This window comes from Sphaeramia orbicularis, chromosome 7 (assembly GCF_902148855.1).
Source record: "Sphaeramia orbicularis chromosome 7, fSphaOr1.1, whole genome shotgun sequence".
NCBI lineage: Eukaryota > Metazoa > Chordata > Actinopteri > Kurtiformes > Apogonidae > Sphaeramia > Sphaeramia orbicularis.
In genome coordinates, this window is record NC_043963.1 from 24,940,501 (window position 1) to 24,965,368 (window position 24,868).

Here is a 24,868-nt window from a genome sequence, read left to right on the forward strand (position 1 = left end):
TTCTAGGCCACACTGCCCCTTTTAATGCTTTTAATTAATACAAGGACTGTCAAAATTAGCATGTAGACACAGATTAATCCATCATCATGATTAATCTGATAAAAAATTTTAATGCAGTTAACCCATATGCAGCGCAGAATGACTCTGAACGTCTCTGGTAATGCATTTCGGGCACTTTATCCAAGTAGAGTTACTGTCACGCATGTGCAAATTGGCAGTGGATCCAGTAGTGGCTGGCAGCAGAACCAACCCATAAAGATGGAAGACACTAAACAGCACGTTGGCCCTCTGGATGGAAATATGAGCATAAAAAAACAAGACGAAACAGTTGTTTCAAGTTGTTTTGTTGAAACTGTTGAAGGTATCTAATAAACACATTAAGTGCATATATATTCCCTTCTTTCTTGAGTCTGTTTGCTCATGCAAAATGAATATTTAATCGTGATTAATCGAAATTAATCCACAGCAACCCTGTGTTTAATCTGATTAAAAAATTTTATCATTTGACAGTCAGTTTTATTCTAAGTCATTTGTAGTTTGGTATCTCACTACACCCATGAGACACTGGGTTTCACATTTGACCTGTTGGAGAGACGGCCAGGATCATTTTTGGAGAGATGTCTGTTCTTTTTATGTTCTGTCGAGCGCTCCTGGGGACTGCTATGTCTCTGTGGATGACACTGAAGATTTGCATTTGACGGGACAACCCATTTGGGCCTGCCGTATTTTCCAGAAGGGCTGTTTGATTTATCTGAAGCAACACGAGCCGCTGCTGTCAGATCAGCATGGGGTGGTTGCAGAATGGATGACTGCTCTGCATTTTCTCTTTGGTCTGACGATGATAATGATGGAGCTTGGGAGCTGGATGAAGGGCAAAAAACAAACATAAACAATTATTACCATATAATGTTGTCACTGGAGAACATAGTTCTATTCATAGGCAGAGATCTCAGGGGAGATGCATGCAATTCATCCCACGCAAAATGAACATAAACCTCCAAATAGAAAAATGAGAGGAATGAATCTAATGTTTCTCACAAACACAACTAAACCAATAAGGGTCTTCCTTAGCAGTTCCCCTTTTCTAAATACACTGACTTTTGTGGTAAACACCAATGTCTCTAACAGATTTGATCAATGCTCAAAATATGTGGTGGGTTCCTAAAATCCTCTCAAAATACAGACATGTGTGATCAGCTATGTACTAAAGGTGTAGAAAGTTTTTAACAGCAGAAATCAGGAGTGGATCTAGAAAATTTTACATGGGATGGCAAAGGGAGGACGAGACATCTTTGCAGGTGTGGGAGGAAGGTGTGGGAATCCATATATTTACAGTGTGCGAATAGATTCAACAAAAGATCAACAATCTTTAAAATAATTATTAAAATATTTATTGTCATATAATGCTCTGTAACAACACACTACCCAAGCCTCATTAATGCAGAAAAAAGTTTAAAAAGTAAACATAGTAACATCAAAATGAAAATATTGCACTACAAATGACAGTTCTGCTCAGTAAATATCTACAACAATTATGCCAATGATATAGTAGTAGTGGTGCAATAAACACATTTTAAATCACTTATGGTCAATTTATTGCTTGTTTCAATGCTTTGAGGAGGTTGTGGACATTCGAGTAGTTTGTCTTTACAAGTACAGTTTTATATATATGTATACATATCAAATAAATCCTGAGACAATACATTGTAAATACCTGTATTTGTTTGACAGAAGTACTTTTGAATATAGGATGGAAGATGGAACATGTGCAACCAATGTGCTACATATACATTTAAAGAGGACAAATCAGGATAAAATAATGCCTATATGAGTTAATATTAGATGAGAAAAGTTTGAGAATTAAAATTTGCAAGTAACACATAATTCCTGAAATATATTATATTTAATTATATTTTGAATTATCACTTAGTGCCTGAATTTTATGTTGTCCTTTATATAAATAAAGGCATTTCCACCATAATAGATACTATTGGTGATCATAGACATTAAAGACTGTGTTGTGATGATACATTTGCTGCTCTGTTTATAAAGTTGTCTAAAACAAATTCTAGGCTTATTCAGGAGTTTTAGATGTCAGTCAACCTAACCTTGCACCATACTTTTACATTTTCTGTTATATTTTGTGGAGATATTGGGCCCCCCTTTTAATAATGTCAGCAATGTTACCACCAAATACCAGTACAAGAAATCAAACGTGAAAATGATGCAAACACACACTTACTGAGCTGTGGTAATTTGTTCCTGCAGCTGTAAACGCTGCCTCTCGTTGATTGGGTAAAAGCGGAAAAAGACCATCCCTATCAGCAGGAGTGCAATAGGAACTGGTGAGAATAGCACGATCAGAGCAGTCACCACTCCATCGCCATGGTTACACGCACCTGCTTTGTAGCCCACAAACCTGCAGAGAACGAGAACGAAATGTCACGCACACAAATAGCACATAAACTGAATGGATGGACGTTTGACTCACTGTAATATCATGGTTGAGATTCCAGCAGACAGACCTCCTGCCAGCTTATTGCAGAAGGCATAGCAGGAGAAAAAAAGTGGCTCCAGGTCTTTACAGGAGGGATGTCTCAAGGCAAAGTCGTCCACCACGTCCGGGAGCATGGACCTGCAGCAAACACAAACATATATATCAAAAACACATGTCAATGAAGGTGAACTGACCAGTCAAAACAGACAACAGAATATTCACCACCTTACACAGTCAAAGCAAATCACTATTATGTGGACAGCATTCACTTCTGATACTGATTAGGTTTGACAGAGGCCTCGAAATGGCTGTGAACTTTTTGTCTCTGTTGAGAAATGACTAACCAGGGCAGCAAGAATATAGTCGCCACACTGAATCCCATCAGAAGGCACATGATGATGAACACTGGCAGGTTGCTGGGAACACAGGCAACTATGATGACCGCTGGGATGAAGAGCTGAGGAAGACATAAAAAGGCCACACAGGCACCAAAGAGACTGAGGCGACGGACACTGACTCTGATCATAAAGAACACAGATCAGGCATCCCTTACTGATAGGCCAATGAAAACGGTTGCCTTTTTTCCTATTCTCAGAAGAATGGCTTGCAATAGAGGAACTCCTATTGAAGCAGAAACCTATAAAACACAGACAAGTTTTTATTTTAAGTAGTAGTAACTAATTAGCCTGATGTTTCCCAAAAAAAGGGTAAGCAAAGTGTGTAATTCTATTTGGTTGCATCTTACCAAAAGAACCAGTAGGAGGTGCTGGAATTGGGCTCCGAGCCCAGCTGCATGACTGCAAAACAGTGCAAAATTGCCCAGGGACATCTGAAATAAAACAGGCAGGGGATGAGAATAAAATCATGCTTTGATAACCATGAAATCTATGTATGACATGTTTGAATGATTTTCTTCACGCTTCAGTAAAGCCAAGATGTGGAGGACTGTAGCACAGCCGAATGAGCTCAAACTGTACCTGAAACGCAAGTGCGCTGAACACAAAACCAAGCACCAGACGATGATATGGAACATGGCAAACCAGCATCTTAAGTGAGGTCAGAAAGGATGGTCGCGCCTTTTCAGTAGAGCAGAGAGGGGCTGGTGAAAAGAAACAAAATGAAATCTCAAAATACACTCTTTTTTTCTTTTGTTTTATACTGCTTATATCTTTGGCTTTTATTCTGGTTGTATCTTTTAACCTTTTGTACTTGCCCTCTGACAGACCTCTGCATAATAATTCCTATGTACCTGAATGTGTACAAATAGCAAATAAAACTCTTGATCCAGTTAATACTAGAAACATAATAATATTTTTTTGTTTTCATTTGCAGCCTTTGACATTTACTGTTGACCATCTATGACTCACCCCGCTGCTCCTTCACCCCCAAGAAGATGATGAGGCTGCAGAGGAAAAACAATGCACCCATAACCAAAGCTGAGGTCAGGAAAGCCTTTTGCTGGGGATAAAATACACACAGGGAGTCTTCACATGAATGTAATCTACTACTGTAATCTGCTACTTATGTAATAACTCACAAAACTGGACCCAGAACACACAGGAATGGATAAACAACAATGCTTATGCTTAGCAAAGAACAGTAAATTACAGGGTAACAAGATATCCCTGGGACCGTGTGAGGACAATGCCAAAGCAATGCTGCAGGGCTGCACGAGAAAAAGGACTGTTCTCTAAGCGAAAGTGAATGATTTTTTTTTGGTTTTTTTAGAGAATATCTCCTGGCTGCATTTAACTTCACTGTTGTACCGTTTCCTGGAGCGAAGCAGTGTGTGAAGACGTGCTCTGAGGAGCTTCTTCGGCCTGATCCAGCTGTTGACAGGCCTCCTGCTTTTCTGCATTGTACACAGCCACAACTTGACCCTGAATTACTGAAGCCAGCAGCATCGCCACCATCTCCACGCTCATTCCTGTCAAAGGGCAAATACACAGATGAAGGGGCATGTAGTGTGATGAACCAGAGTAAATGTGGGATAATGGAGGTGTAATAGTTCCAGTAAAAGGTTGGCTGTTGGTGCTGTTTTACTGTAGGCTGTGGCAGAGTCTCTGTCTCTCTGGTCTCCCCCCAAGAACATATTCAGCGAGAGGTATGGCACGTTGTAACACTGTTAATGGATGACAGGGGAAAACAGGACATGACTAACTGACAGCAGATGAGCGGTGTGAAAATTGGTGGTGGTGACACAGCTCACAGTGGAGAGGAGAGTGACATAGAGAAGAGTATGCAGTTCAGTCGCCATGGTTACATAAAAGAATGACATTTAAAACACAAGTAGATGAGGAGAAATGGAGGGAAATGAGGTACAAGTGGCTGTAACACTTACAGACTTACACTCATGAGGGTCTCAAACAGGCAGGACACTGTGAGGAACCACAACACGCTGTGAGGCCCAGACATGGAGCCTTGTGGCACGTACCACAGCAGCAGATAAGACAGGACGCCAAATGGTGTGGAAAAAGCCAGCCTGCATGATAAACATGGACGGCTCTGTTGACTGCGGTGCTAGAAGCTAAATTTCAGTTAAATTCAAGGTGAAATGTGTTGAATATTTGGCTCCACTAACCACGGAGACAGTTTCCCGACGGGTGTCCAGTTACTGCGACTGACTAGATATCCCACCAGGGGGTCGGTCACTGCATCCCACACCCGGCTCACAAATAAAATCACTGACACGTAGAAAGCTTCCATCTGTATGAACAGTTTTTATCATCAGTTTTAAAATTCTGATACATTTTCAACAGTTTTTTTAAAAATATAATTACATTTACAAGCTTGGGTTTACTGATATACAACACAGGTGTCAAACATGCGGCCCGGGGGCCAAATTCAACCCGGCAGAGGGTTCAGTCCGGCCCCTGGGGATGAATTTGTGAAATGCAGAAATTACACTGAAGATGTTAACAATCAAGGATGTTGAAATCCTTTTAGGTCATTTCAGTCTAAAGTGGATCAGACCAGTAAAATACTATCATAATAACATAAATAATGAAACCTGTAAATTTGTCTCTTTGTTTTAGTACATAAAAAAAGTAAAATTACACTAAAGTATATACATTTACAGACTAGTCTTTTACAAAAAATGTGAATATCTGAAATGCCTTAAGAGAAGTATGTGGAATTTTAATAATATTCTCCCTGTTATTTAATGTTTTGTGTATTTGTAGATCCACTGTGATCTGTAAATCGTCATTCACATGTATAAATGATAAACTAAGGCGTAATATTGTTAACATTGCACTTATCTTACTAATGAATTTTCAGGTTGTTCACATTTGTTCGTGTTATGTTCAAGTACAATTCGTAGATGGAAACATTTTCATTACGGAATTTACTTTTTTCACTCAAAAGGTCTTATCCTATTATTTATAGTATTTTACTGGTCCGGCCCATTTTATATCATATCAGGCTGTATGTGGCCCCTGAACTAAAATGAGCTTGACACCCTGATATACAGGGTTCATACAGATTTTTCAAGGTCAAATCCAAGCACTTTCCAAGCACTTTTAAGGGTCATTTTCAAAATTTTCCAACACCGCACCTTATCGCTGGGGTCACATACATATCTACAGGAATACATATAGTCATGATTATTTTTGTCATGTATTGTATCATTATTGTATTATGGTATAAACACCTAAAATGATGTTTCATAAAAGCAAAAAGTTTATCCAAAAAAGGGAAGCCACTTGAAGGACAAAGATTAAGACAAAAATTAACACCTGCTAATTTTCTTTTTTGGTTTTAAGGTTTCATTTTTTTATAATGTATCACCTCTCTGTATGTAGCTTTGGTTCTAAATGCAAGCACTTAAACTCAGACCTTGAAAACACAACATTGAAATTCCAGCATTTTCAAGGATTTCAAGCACCCGTACGAACCCTAGGTATACATGCACCAAAGAGAATAATTTTACCTGCACAACATCAAGGAGAAAAATCTGTAAGGAGACACCCATAGCTATGTTGGTAATCTGATATGGGACCCCACCCACAGCATAGCACAGTTTCCTGGCCAGAGGAATCCCCCCTGACCCCTGAAGACCACACAGAAAAAAAGGAAACGCAGCTTGAGGAAATATTTCTGCCTAAAATATAAAATAAAACTTACTGTAAATCACTAAATATGAGAAGAATCTTTTGAGAGAAACATGGACAGAAATCATTATTATTGTGGCTGCTTATAAAAAATCTCTGCTACATAATGAACATAATCATACTTTTTAAAGTAAAAAGAGAACAGAGCTTCTTTCATACCTTGTGATTCTGGTGCTGATGGTCACTAGATGAATTTCTGTCCACAGTGTGTTTCAGTAACTGATTTTTCAATGTCTGTATGTGATCCGTTAAAGTCTGAAGACAGCTCATCATTGAAAATCAGAAAAAAAAAAAGAACTTTTATAGCCGGTTACAGTCCTCATCAAACAGTAGCTCTCTCCATGCGCTTAGAGGTGTTCGTAATGTAAGTCCCACCTGTTTGACACTGGAATCTGGTTTAACAACCCTTTAGCGCTTGAATGTGAACTAATCCTACTATTACAGTTGCGGCTCACTTTCCAACAGCAGTAGGGGAAGAAGTATTCATATACTTTACCAAAGCAAAAGACCTAAAACCACAATGTGAAAATATTCCAGTACTATTATTTGATCTGTACTTTGTGATCTCGAGGGGGTTCTTAAAGTGCTTATTTAATTTTTTCAGTGTATAAACCTTAATCCTACAGTTTATCTCAAAATCAACACATTTAGAGATGTGGTTTTCACACAGGAAAGGAAAAAAGTGTAATCTGAAGAGTTACAGTGGAGTGAAAAACACAAAGTATGGAGTCGCAGAAAATAGACACGTACAAAAAAAAAAAAAAGAAAGAGTCCAATTTGCAAATATTTGTGAGATGTAACATCAGTTTTCTAGAATGAACATGATTTATGCACAGCAGTGCTACATTTTAGTTCTGATAACTTTAGTAAAGATTCAAAGATAATGTTCTGTAAAGTGAGTTCCATCTAACAGTGTGTTTGAAAGAGTACTCTGACCTCTTGTGGAAAAGCAATGAAATTTCCCTCTAGAGTGAAACCTGCTGATCCTGATTCTTCACTATGCGTTTTCTGCAGGCCATCATCAGCAACATTTAGACTAGTTTCAAAAAATCTTCTTGTAATTACATGCACATGATGTTCAGAACAGCCATGGGAAAACCAGCGGATCTGACCTAGTTCTCGGTTCCATCTGAGTCAGTGTGTCACTATAGGGACGGCCTTACACACAGTCTCCACTAATTAGTAATGGTGTTGGTGTGAATCTCTGAAATGAACTCCAACAATTTGCATGATTCAATCTTTAATGACATCCACTTACATCCACAGAATATGATTTATTCACTGTATGTGTCACTGCAGACTGCGACAGACAGTAACAACAACAGGGTTAAGTCAACCCCATTACAAGACTACAGTTTAAATAGAAAATTCAACAAAATAAAGAATTTACATATTTATTATTGTCCTATAACAAAAAAAAACAAAACAAAAAAACACCCCTTAACAGAGGAATGGGCAAAATATCAATTAAAAAAGGAAAACAATATTCAATCAATCAGATGGTAATAACTTGGCATTCCCGTTTTAATCCACTTGTCATACATTCACAACCCTGTTTCCAGCTTAATTAAATGTTTTGATATATTTTTTGTTATTATTTCAAAGTTCATCCTGTTCCTATAAATCAGTGCTCTTATTTGCATTGTCCTTGGCCTGACGGAGTCCATAAAGCCATTTGATAACTCTAGCATTTCTCTCAATTACAGAGACGCCATAGGGAACACGCTCTGCAGCATTACCAGCATCTTCCTCCTCCTCCTCATCCTCATGTTCTCTGCCAGATCCTGCACATTCAGACCCCGGAGCACTCACACTGCGAAAACGGGCCAGGGAGACAATATCAGAAGAGGATCCGGTCAGCTCCTGTAGGTCTGCAGGGTCCAAACCACACAGGTTGAAGAAACGCTCCAGGTCTGTCCCAGCCCGGGAGTACCGGTCACTCATATCTGACTTGGATCGGGTCAGAGAGGGACGTTTTCTGGAGCTGGTGGAGGACAAACGGGTGATTGCTGGGGATGGGGGAGGGAAAATTGGAAGAGGGAGGTTTGGGGGAGAAGGAGCAGCAGGAGCAGCAGCAGCTCTGACTGGAGAAGATGGAGGATTTTCAGGTTTCGATGGGGCAACAACAGGTTTCAGAGGAGCAGGACCGGGTGTGAGTCTGGGATGAAACAGACGCAGGTGTGAAGATGTCTGGCGGAGCTGAAACTGGGAATGTAAAGATATGGGCTGAAGTGGTTGGCGGATGTACTGCGCTGGTCTGCAGGGCGGCCTGGCAGAGGTGGCCTGAGGCATGACATCCACTCTGCGTACCGTCCCTGCAGGTGGACCAGAAGAAACCGGACTATCTGTTTTGGCTGGCCCAGAGGCTTTCAATCTCACTTTGGCTGGACTGGACCAATTGGGGCGTGGAGGCGGACATGGCCTCTCCTTTTTCTGGTTTTCAGCTCCTTCAGGTGTAGGGCAAACATACTCTGGAGACTTCTTGTCCTCTGAGGGCCCAGTGTTGGGGGTTGGGGGTCCGTCGTTCACACCGCTGATTAGGTTGCTCAGGTGTTCCAAGTCTAGCGGGACAGCCTCCTGCTTTGGTTTTGTTTGGACTGGGGTCTTTCTGGTGGGCTGCAGGGCAGACCTGGGCATCAGCAGAGGTTTACGGGCTTCAGGAGGCCTGACCGGCTGCTGCTTGCAAAGAGCGACTTGACTCTTCACATATTTGGCTTTGTCTGCTTCCAGCCGCTCCACTGCACTCTGCTTTGGTCTTCCAGCTGCTGCCAGGCACTGCCGATAGAAATCTGGTCCCACCGGCCCCTTCGGACGTAAACGCGGGGGAGTGGCAGCTACAGCGGTCCTCACAGGCCGTCTTGCTGGGTGTTGAAGAGTCTCCACAGGCATTTTGTAAACAGATAGGATGTAGTTAAACTTACTCACTCTGCCTTCACCGTTTTGTTGACCGGCATTGGAAGAAACACCCTTGGTTTTGGAGACAGATGTAAGCCTTTATCTCCAGCTCATTTTTGAAGACATCCAACTCCTGCATCACAGCTGAACTTTCTGAACATCTGCAATTCCTGTGAAAAGAGAGATGCCACCTCAGAATTAGGATTAGGATGATATAGAACTAAAATGAATAGTGAAAGTGAACATTTACTTAAAAAATAACAAGCGAGCATCTCTTTTTCAAGCACTTTCCAACAGATGTCCTGTCTGCCAACTCAACAAAGACCCTACTCCTATAATCCCTCCCCTTTCTCTTAAACTGCAACCAATCATCCTTGTGAACCACTCTCCTTCCAACAAGTTCATTGGCTGCTACCACCATCAACTTGGAACAATAAGCCATCCATCTCTCTGCAGACAAACAGACAATAAAACTGACACTTCATTTTCAGTCCGTCAGTGGAGAGCCTGTGAAAAGAGTAGGAAGACAAGTGTGTGTATGTGTGTGTGTGTGTATGTGGTAATGGGGTTGGTATATAAGGGCAGCTGTCAACAAAGTATTGTCTGGAGGAAACACACACACTAGATCACACACACCAACAGCTGCTGTGGGAACAATGCCTCTTCATCTTTAAATAAAGCCAGTTGCCAGGGTTTAGCTTGTTTCCTTCTGAAGTACAAGCCTCTGTAGGTTAAGCAAAGTCATAAAATACAGAGTGTCAACCAAGCATCTGCCAATCCATCCCTCTTTGTTTAGTTTTATGAAGACAGTAATAAATTCGGTAAGTACCCATATGCTTACTGGAAAAATGAAGCACTCCGGTAAATAATTAAGATCCTGTATGTGTTTGAAATATGCCGCTTTAAGACTCTGCATCTGCCAGTCACATTCTCTACATATTTGCCATTCCAGTCTGAGCCAGGCCAAGCTCCTGCTGATAGGGCTACTCAGCAGAGTACCTCCATTCTTACCTGACATGTGGTCCTCAGACCTCTCCAGTTCACAAAGCAAGGTAATTTCCAAGAAAAGGAGAAGGACACCTGAATCTGTCACTAACATAGCAGGCTACTGTGTAACACACCAAAGAGGAATGTCAAAGAGGTGGGTCAAACAAAATGGAAACATTATGTTGTTTCTGAATCAAGTGCCAACTTGTTCTACCTGAGGGTTAGTGACAAACATGAAAAGACACAAAGACAAATGACAGAGAAACAGAAAGGAAGGTAAACAATTCCAAATGTTCCACATGTAGACGTGAGGCCTACACAGTCCTGCCCTGACAAGCTCCAGCCTGCTTGTCAGAGGTATTTCTTTGGTGGCTGTTTCAACACCCATATAAAGAGCTCTTACTTTTGGCATTTTAACTGAAAAAACTCACCTTGACTGTCCCGCCTGAGCTCCTGTTCCTCTCCTGTTTCTTGTTTTAGTCCAGCCAACAAGAGCTGTGCTGTTCCACTATGGAGAATGTGTGTGTGAATGTATTGAAACCACTTAGCAACACAAGACAAACCTGTTTGACAACTCATGTGTGCTCCTCTAAGCCCGCCTCTAGCTGCTGATTGGTCTGACCCTTCTCATACAAGGAAGCAGCCTAACTTAGAACACATGACCCTGCCATTGTCTCATGCGGGTCCATGATAAGTACTTTCTATTCGCTGGAATCATAATTCATCAGCATTATGTGTTGACACAATCTGCTGATCAAAGGTCCATGTTGGACATGTGTTTACATGAAGTGAGGAAACAAAGCAGACACAAAAAGCTATTTAGGAAGATTTAATGTCACCATAGAATTGTCTCACAGAATCAGAGAAACAAACATTATTATAGTAATCTTTTTTTTTAATCCCAAATAATATTTCAAAGAACAACGACCTACACCATGTATATAAAAATAATGTACTTTGATTGGACATTTGCATTTTGTATTGTACTATACAACACAGATTACAAACTTAACCCTGTAACATTCACACAAGTTCCACTTTGTGTTGTCAACGTATAAAACTACAAGTGTTTGAGTCACATACGATCAAATAATATTTGGCCATTTCTTTAAACTGTAATATATTACAGCTGTATAAAATTGCACATGAAAGCAGAAAACGTTTACAGCAGAATTTAAAATACAAAGATTATTCCTTTTTACAAGCCATGTTAGAGGAATGTGCTTGAAAACAACTGGGCTGTCAGCTTCTGGTTCTACATGGGAGGTTTGCATATGTAAATGACAGTAGCGTTGAAAAGCAGATACTGTACATGTCACTGCATGATCGTTTGAGCTCAACACACTGCAGACAGATCTGCGTAAACAAACCTGCTATGACACATGTAAGTCACACACTCTACGTTATTTTCTACACAGTTAAACAGTGAAGTGTCGATGGCATCAGACTTTTCTGAGGTTTAATATGCTTCCCTTTGATGAACAGTGTCTTAGTTTGGACACAAAGTCAATTCCCAGGAGTGATAAAGGGCTATATGTTCTTCTCTTGCATGCTGTATTCCAGGCCCAATCCCAAGCCCTTGTTTACTACCATTAACAATTATTACACAGACAAATCTGACTTCAGTTGCAGGACAGAACAACACAAGTTATTATTGACAATAGACCTTTTTCAGAGCCAATATTTTGACTTGTGGCTGAAATTGAACAGGTGTAATTACTATAATTACCCATGGCTGCATTCCATGTTGGTTTGTGCAAGCTGGCTGTCTGGCAAGGCTTTCTGGGGCACTTTAATGTAACAGATCTATCATCAATGTTAGGATCATCGGAAGCTTTACCTGCTGTAACATGTCAAACTGTCTGTTGTGAAAAAGGTTTACAGCCTAGAAACATTGACAAGTGGAGCAAAGTGGAAATGTCTACCATATACTAATATCACATGGATGGGGAACTGTAGAAAAATTTAGAAAAAATTGCTGCTGGATTGTTTTTAACCCTTCAAACAGTTTGTGGTACATGAAAAAAGTATAATTCTGCAACTATTGTACATGTGAGTAAGATATTACAGCAATGTTTGTATGATTATGTGCAATATATTTATGTAAGTTATCTGCTTCTTTCCTTGCACACATCACAATAACTGCTATAGTCTGCAAAGCATTTGGAATATTGTCTGCATCTACATCTGCATCTGAAAACTCTCCCCCTGATTCTGAAAGGACACGAGACATTATACCTTGTGCCAGAGTCTGCAAAAAGCAGGGGTAGGGCCAAGTGCTAGGATTGGGCCTTAATGTCACTGGTGGTTACGGGTTAGGAAATAGCACAGTTTTTATCTTTGTCTTTTGCACCAAGGCTGTGGGCTCGTCTTCGCCTAAAGCTGCCTCTCAGCCCCCACTCTTTCTGTGCCTCCCTCTCCCTTTCTGCGTCTCTGTCTTTATCCTCAGGTTTTTGCATCTGGAGTTGCGGCGGCAGAGGTATGCGTTGTCCCAGAAAGAACCCCTCCTCCTCCGAGTCTGAGGATGAAGAGCATGTCGAGCAGGAGTCTTCGTGTTTGCAGTGGCCGGGCTGGAGGCTCAGCGAGGGGTAGTTGGCAGAGCCTCGGCTTTCTTTCTCTGCTCTCCAGTCTAAGGTTTCCAGCCGGGGTCGGTCGGGTCGTGAGCGTCTCGAGCGCCTCTCTGAGCCCAAGTGGAGAGAAGAGTCCGAGGGGATACGGGACCGATTATACCCTCGACGTTGATTACGCTGATGGTAAGAGGATCCATCTGAATGAAAACAAAAAAATTATCAGAACAAAACTGACTAAATGTCCACTTAATTAGAAACAAACCAAAGTTATTTTGATTTAAAATAAATTTTAAAAAGTTGTTTTTATTTGTCTTTGAGTTTGGTTTGTGAGTGACTTTATTTAGTTTAAGTTGTTGTATTTGTAATTCAAGGATTCAAGGAACTATCTAGCTGTAGTTCCTACTTTGTTTTAGTTGACTTTTTTTTTTTTATTAAAGCCATTGATTTATATACAAACCATAGTTCCGATATTGTGCAACATTACAACAACACTTAATTAGGTTCTCTCTTCTTTTTCCATTTATATTACAGCTAACGGCCCTTTTCACTCTTAGTTTTAGTGGTAGCCTAAGTTTTCTTGAGCTATAATAACCCTGCATGCAACTCCACTTCCACCTTTCTTACCCAGTAGATCCATCTGCGGTGGGATGCCTTTCTGTAGATTTAACCTGCTTCCAAATGCTCCCTCCACCTCATCATCATCCTCTTGTTTTTCCTCATCCTCTTCCGGCTCCTCCTCATTCTCGTGTTCGTCCTCGTCCTCTTCGACAGAGTAGCTGCTGCTGATCGGTTCCCTGAAGCTGACCCTCGCTGTCCCACTGCGAGACAGGGGAGGTGGAGAATCAGGGGGTCTGTCCTCTGGATGGCTGAGTCTGGGTGGGGGCGAATCCTGTGGCATCAAGTCACGAGACTTAACGGGCAGAGGCGGAGGGAGGTTGATGGGTGAGGGGGGAGACGTGTCGGGTGAAATGACGTGGTTCACATGTGAGTTTTTCTGAGGAGGAAACCCTGAGGAGGGAAAACACAGATTATCAAATAAGTCAACTGACACATGAGATAATTATTAGTAGTAATTAAAGTAATATACCTTTCATAGCTTGATTTGTTTTATCCACCCAGGTCCTACAGTCTTTAGCAGTTGAAGTTCCTTTGACTTTGAAGTGATAGGCCGTGCTATATCACCATTGATCATTTGCTCATCCTCAAGAACGCTGACTGGAGGATTATCACAGTCCGCTGGGAGTAAACCATAATGTGCGACGTCACTAGGCCATGATGGTCCTAATCCATTTCCTAGGTGAATGTGTGGAAGAGGTGAGTAGTTTCCTCTTGGATGAGGGTGACCTCGAGATAAAGGTGCTCCGTTTTGAACTGGAGCAGTGCAGTGGACACCTGGGTGAAGAAGAGGAAAAAACATGGTTACTATAAGTGTCCTATCAGTGTTTGACCTAAAAACGTGTACCACCAGTGGACCACATTCACCTCTGTTTTCCCTTGCAGTGTGAAGGCAGTCTCTTGCAGGAGTAATGGGGGGAGTGATGCCCTCTGGTGGCTTGAGTGGGGAACCACACTGTTGCTGATGTTTCTCTGAGGTCCCACCCCTTCTGTGCTGAGGTGGTCTGCTCTGTAATGCTGAGTCACAGGAGTCTGAGTTATTGGGGTCCTCCCCCAGCGAGCATGACCTGGAGCAGAAGATGAGTCCGCCCCGAGGGAGGAAAGGGCGTCCCAGTAGAGGAAGTCGACAACGGGCGCAACAGAAACAGGACTCCACAGCGTGCCAGTGCTGACCCTCATATGTCATCTGGCCCTGGTCAATACCTGAGAGGACATCAAATCATGATTACACAGATCAAACCTGCCACTGACAAACAAAACTCAAAATACAGATTTAACTGTTTGTATCAGACAAATAAAGTTAATGCTTTTTAACACCTCTTTGAAAGACAAAGGACCTCTTGTGATGTTCAGTCCTGTATGTATAATATGTACACTGGATTAATAAAATTAGACTGTTTTGTTGCATTTAAGACTATATAATTAATTCTATTTATCCTTTGAATTCAAGACATTTCAATCCATTTTAAGTTCTAACACCACATGTCAATATGTACGTGGGTAAAACACAAGATTAATGTTGATTAAAATTTTAATCCTATTAAATCTACATTATGGTAAAAAGGAGCTATGCTGATAGATCATACTTAGTCTAACTGGTTGACCCAGCTATAAGGAACTTTTTGTTCTCCTGTTGCAGTAGAACTAGGGTGATCAGAATCTTTGGCCTGAGGCAAGAATTACAAACTCAAGATGGAGGTGATGAGATTCATATGCAATGTATCATATACTGTTGATGTAAAGGATGATTTCTTAGAAATGTGATGTAAAATCTAACACTAAAATTTAAAAATGACAGTAGTTTGCAGTCAAACTCCTGTAAATGACTGTGTGTTTAGTTCAGTACCTATGTGTTCTCCACAGGTATCACAGTACTCTGCATAAAGGGACTCATAGCAGGAGCAGCAGTATGGACGACTCTCTCTCATGATGTAGCGCTGACCGCCCAACGCAACCTCACACTCAAAACAACAGAAGTGCTTCATGTGCCAGTATCTTCCCTCTGCCTCTGTACATTCATCTGCCAGAATAATCTAGGATTGAGAGAAAACAGTAAGAGACACAGCTCAGCAGTGAGGATGTTATGAGTACAGAGGTAAACACATCATCGCAGTACAATTGAGTACTGAGGATTTGGGTAACAAGATGAAAAAAACAGATGCTGAGATATCCTCTGAGTCGAAAGATTTTTTATAGGTCAGTCATGCCAGATCAGTTGGTCAACCATGTCAACTAATCTCTTAAATCACACTGAGAGACCATTCAGAGCAAGATGAGACAGAAAAGACTATAAATACCCTTCTATTATACACATGGATAATTCAACAGAAAATGACAATGCAAGTTTGATAATTCACTTGGCAACACACTAAAATATGTTTCCAGACACTTTGGGTTTAAATAGACTGAGTGATTTTTTTTACTTTAGTAGGTAGTTTAAAGTTGGGAGATGAAAAATAAATATAGAAGCAGGGGATTAAACAATAATGCAAAGCAGAGCAAAACAAAGCATCATCTGTGGGACTAGGATAATCTGTTTTCTGCTACTATTATGTGCTAAGAGAAGTTGTAAAACTGATCTCCTGATGAAAATTTAGTGAGGTTTGCAAACTTGATGGGGCAATTACCTCATCACAGGCCTGGCAGCGGGGTTTGAGCCTCTCAGCGTGATGCCGGCCGCAGTAAATCTGTCCGTCCTGATAGAAGTAGATCAGATCAACTAGCAGCTCGCTACAGGAGGCACACTGGAAACACTGAGGGTGCCAGCAGCTGCCGTGTCCCGCCCGACTGGCAAACACTGCTATATCTCCACCACAGATCTGCCTGCCACACTGGAAAAATGGAGTAAAGAGGGGTTTGATGCAAAGGGAAAGGAAGTTAGGTGGTATATCCACTTACAAGCGGTGAACACTTGAGGTAGTTTAGCAATTTATGCAGCCCCGTAATCATTAAATCCCATGATGTTGTGAGCCTTGAGCTATGCCTGTACCTACTTGCATATGAACAGTTCTACTTGTCCTTCCTTACAGGCATTTTCCTGCATGTATGAATGTTACATAGAAATATAGGAATCTAGGGTACTGATGCTGTCATTCTGATCTATGATTTTGGCTGCTTGATGATGGCAACTATCTTCATTTTTGAAACATCAAACAAAAGTCTAGGTTTACCTGCTGGCAAATGGCTCCTGTCATCGTTACTGGGAAGAGTCTGACAACACCTCTGCCGAGGTTTTCCCTTTTCCTCTGCTGACTGAAAAGACGCAACTCCTTCTTTTCTGCCTCATCCAAAGAGTTACAGTACTGTGGCTGCAAGAAACACACATTCACCTCTGGTAAATGAGCATAATCAGTTATAATACTCTTAGTACTTCTGTCAGAATGTGAAATAATATATAAATCTAAACATCCAAGATACAGGTGTGTATGTAAATGCTGAATCAGCAGACTACTATAATGTTGAGGAAGTGCAGAAAATTCAGTACAAGCAGTGGTGTTACCTCGCTGTCATGAGCTGGAAGCTGGTGCAGCAGCTGTTTAATTCGGTGTCTCTCTCCTGGACTGTTCACATAAGGCACCCTGTCCTCTGGTAGGCAGCTAAAATACTGATACACCTGCAAGAGGACACAATTGTGTTTACACATAGCCACTCGAGAAATATCACACACAGAGCAATTTATTAAATTATAGTAATAAATCAAAAACGCTGAGTATTTTTCCCATGGTTATCAAATTGTCTGAGTGTGTGTATGAACACGTTCAAGCCAAAGCGTGGATCATTTGTGTCTGTGTAACATTCATTGATGTTTGACGCTGCGTGTGCTCTGCATCCTGACTGATACCTGTTCAGGCTTGATCCCAGGTGGAACCCAAGCGTACTCCTCGGAGGCACAGCCTGAGTCGTCATCAGAGATGGAGTGCCTCTGGAAGTCTGATACCAGCTTTGTCATCATCTTCTCCAGCTGGCCCGGCACTGAGCGCACTGCATGCTCCTCTCGGACACACTTGCAGTGCACACAGATCTTCCTGTGGAGACAAGGAAAGCGTTGGACTTCACATGTGGGTTCTCCTGGTGCTTCAAGTATTAAGATGCAACTGTAAGACCTAAGATGTATAAGATAGCGCTTCTCTTTTTGTGCAACTCAAAAATGAGGAGGAAAAGTAATAGATTGCAACATAATTATTTAGAGCAGCCTTGAGTAAGATTTTCTTCTTTCTTTGACTTGGATAGTGTAAAAAAAACGCTACACAATGGACAATTAAACTGAAGCATAAAACAAATAGCGCTTAGTTCTGACAAACCCTGGATCCTTGTTCCATAAAACTGTCTGTTAGATAATGTTAATTTTCTAAGGATGATAATATGTTGTTGAAGATAATCTCAGGTGTTGTCAGTGAGGGAATGGTTATGAGAAATGCTCTGATTTAGGTCTTTCTACAGTGCGGTTACATGGTGCATAACTGCAAAATGTGTGTTGGGTGAACTGACTGGTTTGTTTGATTTTTCTTTCCTCTTTTTAAGTGTGGACTTTATGTACCTACCTGCTTTCTTCAGCTGTTTACGTGGATGACATTCTGAGATAAAATTTGTTTGTAGAAATGTTTTTCTCCAGTTAAGATCATGGACTCATTTGTTCAGTGTTCTTCGTGTGTGTTCTTTTTTTTTTTTTTATTTTGTTTTGCATTGTGTGTACTTGTGTGAGTGAAAGGGGGTAGGTAAGGGTTAAAGAATTATATAAGCATTAATTATATTTCTTTTCCTTCTTTACTGCCTTGTATGACTCTAAATAAATGGCTTAGACAATAAATATATGACCATCAAGAGGAGAAAGTGCCCATTTGCTTTACTCTGTGGTCAACATGAAAACTACTTGGAAAAAATTAACAAAAATAGAATATAAACCATCATCTTCCTTATTGTGAAGATGTTTGCTGCTAATATCACTGAAGAAACAAATGGTATTGTGTTACTAATATGGACAGTCTCTCAAAAATTCACAATCTGATCCTGTGATCCTGTGTGACATGTTGGTTACTGTCATTATCAAGTCTTCTGCCTCAATTTCAACAGACTGAAAGACAGTACTGGTGGTTTTTATTTTCTGTCCCACACTAATACCAGTGTACTTGATTGAAAAATGTCTCTGACAAACTATTTGGTTACTGTGATGCTCTCTTGGTATATCAAATATACTGCCCTTGTACCAATACTTGTAATAAAACATATCACATTACTTTATGTTTAAGGTTATACATGGGCCAAACAGTATGTTGCCCTTATATGACTTGGAGGTTCACTGGATGGCTGAACCCAACAACAGATCCCAAAACGTCCATTTTTAAGTCAAAGTAAGAGAGCTGGTTCTCAAACAAACCAAAATAAGAAGACTCCAAGTCACTTAACACCCGATTCAGGCCGACACACCTACAGTTTTAACCATACTATTAATGAACACACTTTGCGTTGGAGACATGATGTCACAAACCAGCCCACACACATTCTTAAGTTTAACTCCCCTGAGGCTCCATGCAGCCAGATATTACTGACAGAGTAGAAGTCACAACAGGATTAAACACAACACAAAAACATGTCAGTGTAAGATTAAAGCATAAAGCATTGACAAGCTTGAGTAAATTCAATCCTAATCCTTTAACTGATACAGCAAAAATTGGACATTAAGGACCCGGTCACAGCCTCCTTACATGGGATTTGATCAGGTCTGTATCAAGACCAGCACATCCTGAATTTTTTTTTTTATTTTTTACCAAACACACAAGAAATGAGGTCAGTGATTTAAGCTGGCTGTCAATCCGGGGGTAGTTAAGAGGGGGAGGCGAAGATGGGAAGACTAATCTCCCTCAGCCTCCTACTACACCCACTTTCACCCTTGAACTTCTCATCACATCCAGTCCGCCTGTTGGTGTGGATGTGTGCCGTACCAGTGGAGCCTGGGTGAAGTGTGCAGTGTGACAGTGGGGTGAGTGGGTGTCATGTACTGCATGTGTGAGGATGCAACAATGTGACCATATGCATCATGAATCGCATGTGTGTGTCTCTGCTGTTATTGCATAACGGCCAGCCAGCTGGTACTTGTGGCTCAAGTTCACAAGGCACAAAGCTGCTTTATTTCAGCACCCAACCCCCACCCATCCAAAATGCTACCTCACCAACACACAACTAAGGCTTTTCTATTCATCAATAATCTCCGAAAAACTGTATTTGGTTAAAACATTAGCGACAATGTGAATGCACTCCCCTCTTTTGTCACGGTCCATAAGTTGCCAAAACAGAAATTACTACTATTAGATCCCAGTCTCACAGGATGTACTTATATGCAGCAGTATTTGATTGGCACCTTACATTGCTAAAGTCGCCAGGCAGGTAGAACCAATATAAATAATAGTAAACAGTTAGTCTGCTTTAGCTAAGCCATGCTGGCACAAATCTGGCCCAGCTGTATTTGTGTGAGTGTCTGTGGGAAGCTAAGACGAGGAGGGGCTGCGACACACATGCCTATATACGAGGGCAGCAGGACACAGCCGGAGACCTGGCATGATGGGACAGATGGCAGATACACCATGCCTCACCCGGTCTCACCCCACCAGCTCCCACCCCCCACCATCCTCCACATGATGAAAGCATTTCTTAGAGGGATAAAGTCACCAGTGGGTGTCAAAAACACATGAAACCTACCCTCGCTGAGAGATGACAGAGTGCCAATGCGAATGAATGAATTTGGTGTATGAAAGCATTCAGTCTCTTTCAGGGACAGCTTGCTATTGTTTGGATCAGACTGAAGCCATGTTTGTGACAGAATAAATCTCCCTGTACTAATCTAAACCAGAGGGACGCAACAATACACACAATGCTGATCCCACAAATGAGCAAATCAGAAACTGCAAATACATGCCCAATCTGAGATAACGGAGATTTACAACCTCTGGCTCTGTGATATATTTGCTTATAGCTGCTTACAGGTAAAATTATTAAAAACAAAGGTAAACTGACGTAAAATCCCATTAGAGACACTCTGACTGTCCTGGTAAATATTTGCAGAGAAAGAAACTAGAGGGAACATATATCATTGTCTGTTCTGAAATCAGTCATATTACAAACAGTTGCAGAAAAAAAATAGTAGACCACCCTTGTTTTCTTCAATTTCTTGTTCATTTTAATGCCTGGTACAACTAAAGCTACATTTGTTTGGACAAATATAATGATAAGAACAAAAATAGCTTATAAGAGTTTAATTTAAGAGCTGATATCTAGCCATTTTCTGTGGTTTTCGTGATAATAACCACAATCACTTCAGTTTTTACATCAATAGCTATGGCATTGTACTGCCAAAAACAGTGCTTTTAGGCATTCCATGTTTTCTTTTCTGTCTGTTTTAGTCACATGATACACACAGGAGTTAGTCGTTGATTATATAACCATTGTTTTTGATTACTTTTGATGGTCTAAGAATTTTTTCCACAACTGTATAATGATTCACAAAGATGACAGAAAAAATAATAATCATAGATCCATCAGTATTAGTAAGAACAATCAGGAGCTTCAATGCAAGTGTACAAAAAGATATATAACACTTCAAAGCCTGAAACATTGTTATATGTTATTATAAGGAACAAAATGCTCTGCCTGGATCTATTGATCTTCTGCCTATTGAAAAGGATGTATCTTATATTGAAGTTGTCTGGCTATGTAGTTGTCCATATAAACCTGGTTGATGGAGGACAGAGAGGGCAACAGGAATACTGCTTTGTCATGCTGACAGTCTTAGATGCAAATGTGAATACAAACATTCTATGAAGCTGACATATAAATATGTCAAATATCTGAAGTATCAAACATCAGAGATTTCAATTTTGCTTAATATGGAAAATAAACATTAAATCCACTTAATTACAAATTCTATACTAACCAATAATTTGGATATTTTATGCATTTCAGTTAAAATAACATCTCCAGAATGCAATTATACACTTGTTGTAAATGTCACATGTGTACAAGGATGTAAGTGCAGGGAGTAAAACTTCCTGTACACGATGTAGTGTTCAGCATCTGAAGTCCACAGAGTTAATAACCTACAAACAAAACATAAAGACCGGCTATGACACACCAGAAAAACTCATCCTCTAAACACACACAAACACAAACACTCTCTACTGTAATTTCCCAACATAATGACTGTTTGAGTTTCTATTCATGCTAATCTTGTCAGAACAGTAAAGTATGGTTTCTTCATTACCTTTTGTGATCATGACAAATTAGTCCAGACTGGTCTGTTGACAAAGTCCCGTCCACACTGGTGGTGTTGAGCATCCGATAACTACAACTGCCCGTCTGTCAGTAAGAGCGCGATATTGTATGGCAGCTCCTGTCCATGTGGTAATTTCCCCCCTCTGTTCGGCTCTTTTCAGTCTCCCCACCACCCCCGACTCACACCCTCCTCCACGCTGATAGTGGGCTCAAACAAAAGGTGGCTTCACCGCACGGAACCCGACTGTAGACTACATAAAATACAAACACAGCGTTACGGGTACACATATACTCAGGTGACTTTTAATTATACTCACAAAGATAAGCTAAAGTACACAGAAGAAGTTTCTTTCCTTTCCAATTAAACCCGACAATTTACTCACGCTGCCTTTGAAGATAACAAGAAACATCAGAATCCAAGTGAAATCACAGAGTAAACTCACTGTGTCTTTTCTGCTCTGACTAAACTGCAACTGATTCATGGCAGATGGGCGACTGTTGCTTTGATCCAAATATTAATCATAGAAACAAATGGAGCAGATTTGGAGCCTATGAGCAACAGCGAACTATTTGTCATATTACGTGACCAAGATAGTCAACAAAATCTGAAACATTAAACACACAGCATGACTCTGTCTCTACTTAGATCAGTAACTGATGATGAATATGACATGAACGACTAGTACTAAAATTACATTTAGCTGATGATTAATAGTCTTCTGTTGAGTTTATGTCATCAGTTTAGTATAGAAATAACAATAGTATGTTCATGCAGATACAGAATCACTAATGAAGAACCATTTGCTGCCATTGAACACCCACACATACACTGATGCTCATAAAGTTGGAATAAAATATTGTGATCTCTTCTCATAACATGTAACAATGTGATTTATTCTTGATAGATAAAGTGTAAGTGGGACTCTGTATATAATCATTGCACCTGGTCAAAGGTAATTACTTATGGAGAGAAGGAATGGCCTTAATGAGGAATGTCTCCAGAACTTTATAGGCAACAGTGTATAAAAAACCAACAATAATAATGCAGTTTCTTTAAGGGCACACTCACGGGCACATTACAAGGTACAGTAAAAAAGGAATAAAAGATTTTACTAAAAAAAAAAAGAAGCAATCATATATAAGAACATATTATAACATTAAATATACTAATGTAGCTATAGATCAGAAAAAGAGCTCAGTAGAATTACTACTTATCTACCAGTTTAAAAAGGTGGGTTGGAGGTGGTTTTTTAAGGTAGAAAGTGTTGAGGAAGAGCATTCCCAAGACAAAGGCTGAATAAAGTAGCAGACGAAATGGAGAATTGGAACAAAGATGATAGAGAGTATGAGAGGCTGGTAAAATAAGTAAGTAAACTTTATTTTTTATAGCACTTTCTATAGTGCTTTACAAAAACGTCCAAAGTTGTTGCACAACAACACAAATAGTACATCAAAATACCCTAAAAATATACAATTAAAATAACATAAAAACATACAATTACAATAACATAGCCAAGCCACCCAGTCAACAAAATGCTTGTGTGACTACAGCTGAAGGAGCTCAGAAAGGTATCTGAGACTGAGAAGGGCCTTGAAAGTGTGGAGCAGAATCTGGAAATCGATTGTATTGAACAGGAAGCCAGTGACGCTGCTTGAGAATGGGAGTAATGTGTTCAGTGGACGGAGATGTGGTAATAAATGTTGAGCTGAATTCTGAACTAATTGATGTTTATGGACTTGAGAGGCAAGAGTCAGAGTAATCGATGATGGATGTAACCAAAGCATGACCAGGAATGGTAGTGCTGTTAGGTCCAAGTGATGGATGAAGACAGGTCTGTTTATGCTGTATATAGAAAAAATGGCATGAGACAGATTTCATATAAAAAAAACTTCAATAGAATTACAAATTCTATTACAGAGATATACAAAGAACTTACTGATACTGAAAATGATGTGGAAATAGAGAAGGAAATTTATCATTTCTATACTAATGAATGGATGCAATAATATGATTATGCAAAATAATTGCGATTCGCTCCAAAAATTGTGAGAGGGCATTTCCATACCTTATCACACTTTCTGTTTTTCTGTTTTTCTTAGATTATATGATGCCAGAAAAAACACCACAAGCTAATCTTCCTATCATAGCATATGGACATATCATTGAGGCAAATGGCCATATCATTTGTCAGTACATAATTATTAACACTGGTGTGGATCCAGTGTACCAGTCTTAAGTCTAATCCTCAGACTGAAAAGTGTGCTGCTGGTGTAATAATCAATAACAGAGGCTGACGCCAGTGGAGAATGATAAAGCATGTCTCAGATCTTGCTCTAAAAAACAGATGGGCCTTGTCCTATAACTCTCTGCCACTAATTAGCCACTGAGTAATTGCTGCATGGCCACCCAGACTAACAGCAATAGTGGCTCTACACACTTTTGAAGCATGGTGGAGACCTGTAGGTCAAAAGTAACTCAATTCACTGACTGCTGTGGAGCGGAAGCACCATCTGCCCCTCACCTCAGTCTGAGCTCTGTCTGAGAAAGAGCAGGATGAAGATGGATCACTTCCCTCTCAGCGAGCATCAGCAGCTGAGCCTGTGGTCACTGGGCTGATAGGAAGGTGTTACTCCAAATTGGTAATTAAAGAAGATGCAATTTGCACAAGACTCAGGGGTCTTAAAATATTGACCCCCATAAATCTCTATCATTCAATCAATCTCAAATTGCAACAGAAACACCATACTCCTGAGTCAGAAAAGCTCTGACACATTTAAGACCATTCTTTGTCACCTGAACAACAGTGGTCTCGATCTGCCGTCATGATCCTCCCTAAACCACAGCACTGTGTTAATACTACACAGATTAAACATACTGTAAACAAATGATGAGTACAAGACTAAACTTACACCACAGTGTGGCCTGAGGT

General features: G+C 40.4%; 3 protein-coding genes across 3 annotated transcripts in view; all 3 read right to left on the minus strand.

Moving 5' to 3' along the window:
• Window positions 1-445: 445 nt before the first annotated feature.
• On the minus strand, window positions 446-7,640 carry mfsd2al2 (major facilitator superfamily domain containing 2a-like 2). Its single transcript, XM_030138802.1, has 14 exons — window positions 7,587-7,640; window positions 6,429-6,548; window positions 5,079-5,203; window positions 4,847-4,979; window positions 4,541-4,619; window positions 4,264-4,424; window positions 3,865-3,955; window positions 3,475-3,596; window positions 3,243-3,326; window positions 3,051-3,134; window positions 2,842-2,954; window positions 2,492-2,635; window positions 2,243-2,419; window positions 446-861 (listed from the first exon to the last, which is right to left on the minus strand). Exons 1-14 carry the CDS (start codon window positions 7,638-7,640, stop codon window positions 549-551), a joined length of 1,800 nt encoding a protein of 599 aa, XP_029994662.1. The 3' UTR covers window positions 446-548.
• Window positions 7,641-7,838: 198 nt separating this feature from the next.
• On the minus strand, window positions 7,839-11,057 carry fam110a (family with sequence similarity 110 member A). Its single transcript, XM_030137863.1, has 2 exons — window positions 10,923-11,057; window positions 7,839-9,674 (listed from the first exon to the last, which is right to left on the minus strand). Exon 2 carries the CDS (start codon window positions 9,496-9,498, stop codon window positions 8,227-8,229), a length of 1,272 nt encoding a protein of 423 aa, XP_029993723.1. The 5' UTR covers window positions 9,499-9,674; window positions 10,923-11,057; the 3' UTR covers window positions 7,839-8,226.
• A 249-nt stretch (window positions 11,058-11,306) lies between these two features.
• Window positions 11,307-24,868, minus strand: part of prickle3 (prickle homolog 3) — a 23,482-nt gene continuing 9,920 nt past the window's right edge. Inside the window, 10 exon segments of the mRNA XM_030137814.1 lie at window positions 11,307-13,258; window positions 13,686-14,069; window positions 14,149-14,212; window positions 14,215-14,453; window positions 14,544-14,879; window positions 15,523-15,709; window positions 16,304-16,507; window positions 16,847-16,984; window positions 17,176-17,289; window positions 17,518-17,701. Coding sequence (XP_029993674.1) covers window positions 12,807-13,258; window positions 13,686-14,069; window positions 14,149-14,212; window positions 14,215-14,453; window positions 14,544-14,879; window positions 15,523-15,709; window positions 16,304-16,507; window positions 16,847-16,984; window positions 17,176-17,289; window positions 17,518-17,701 — 2,302 coding nt within the window. The 3' untranslated portion in view covers window positions 11,307-12,806.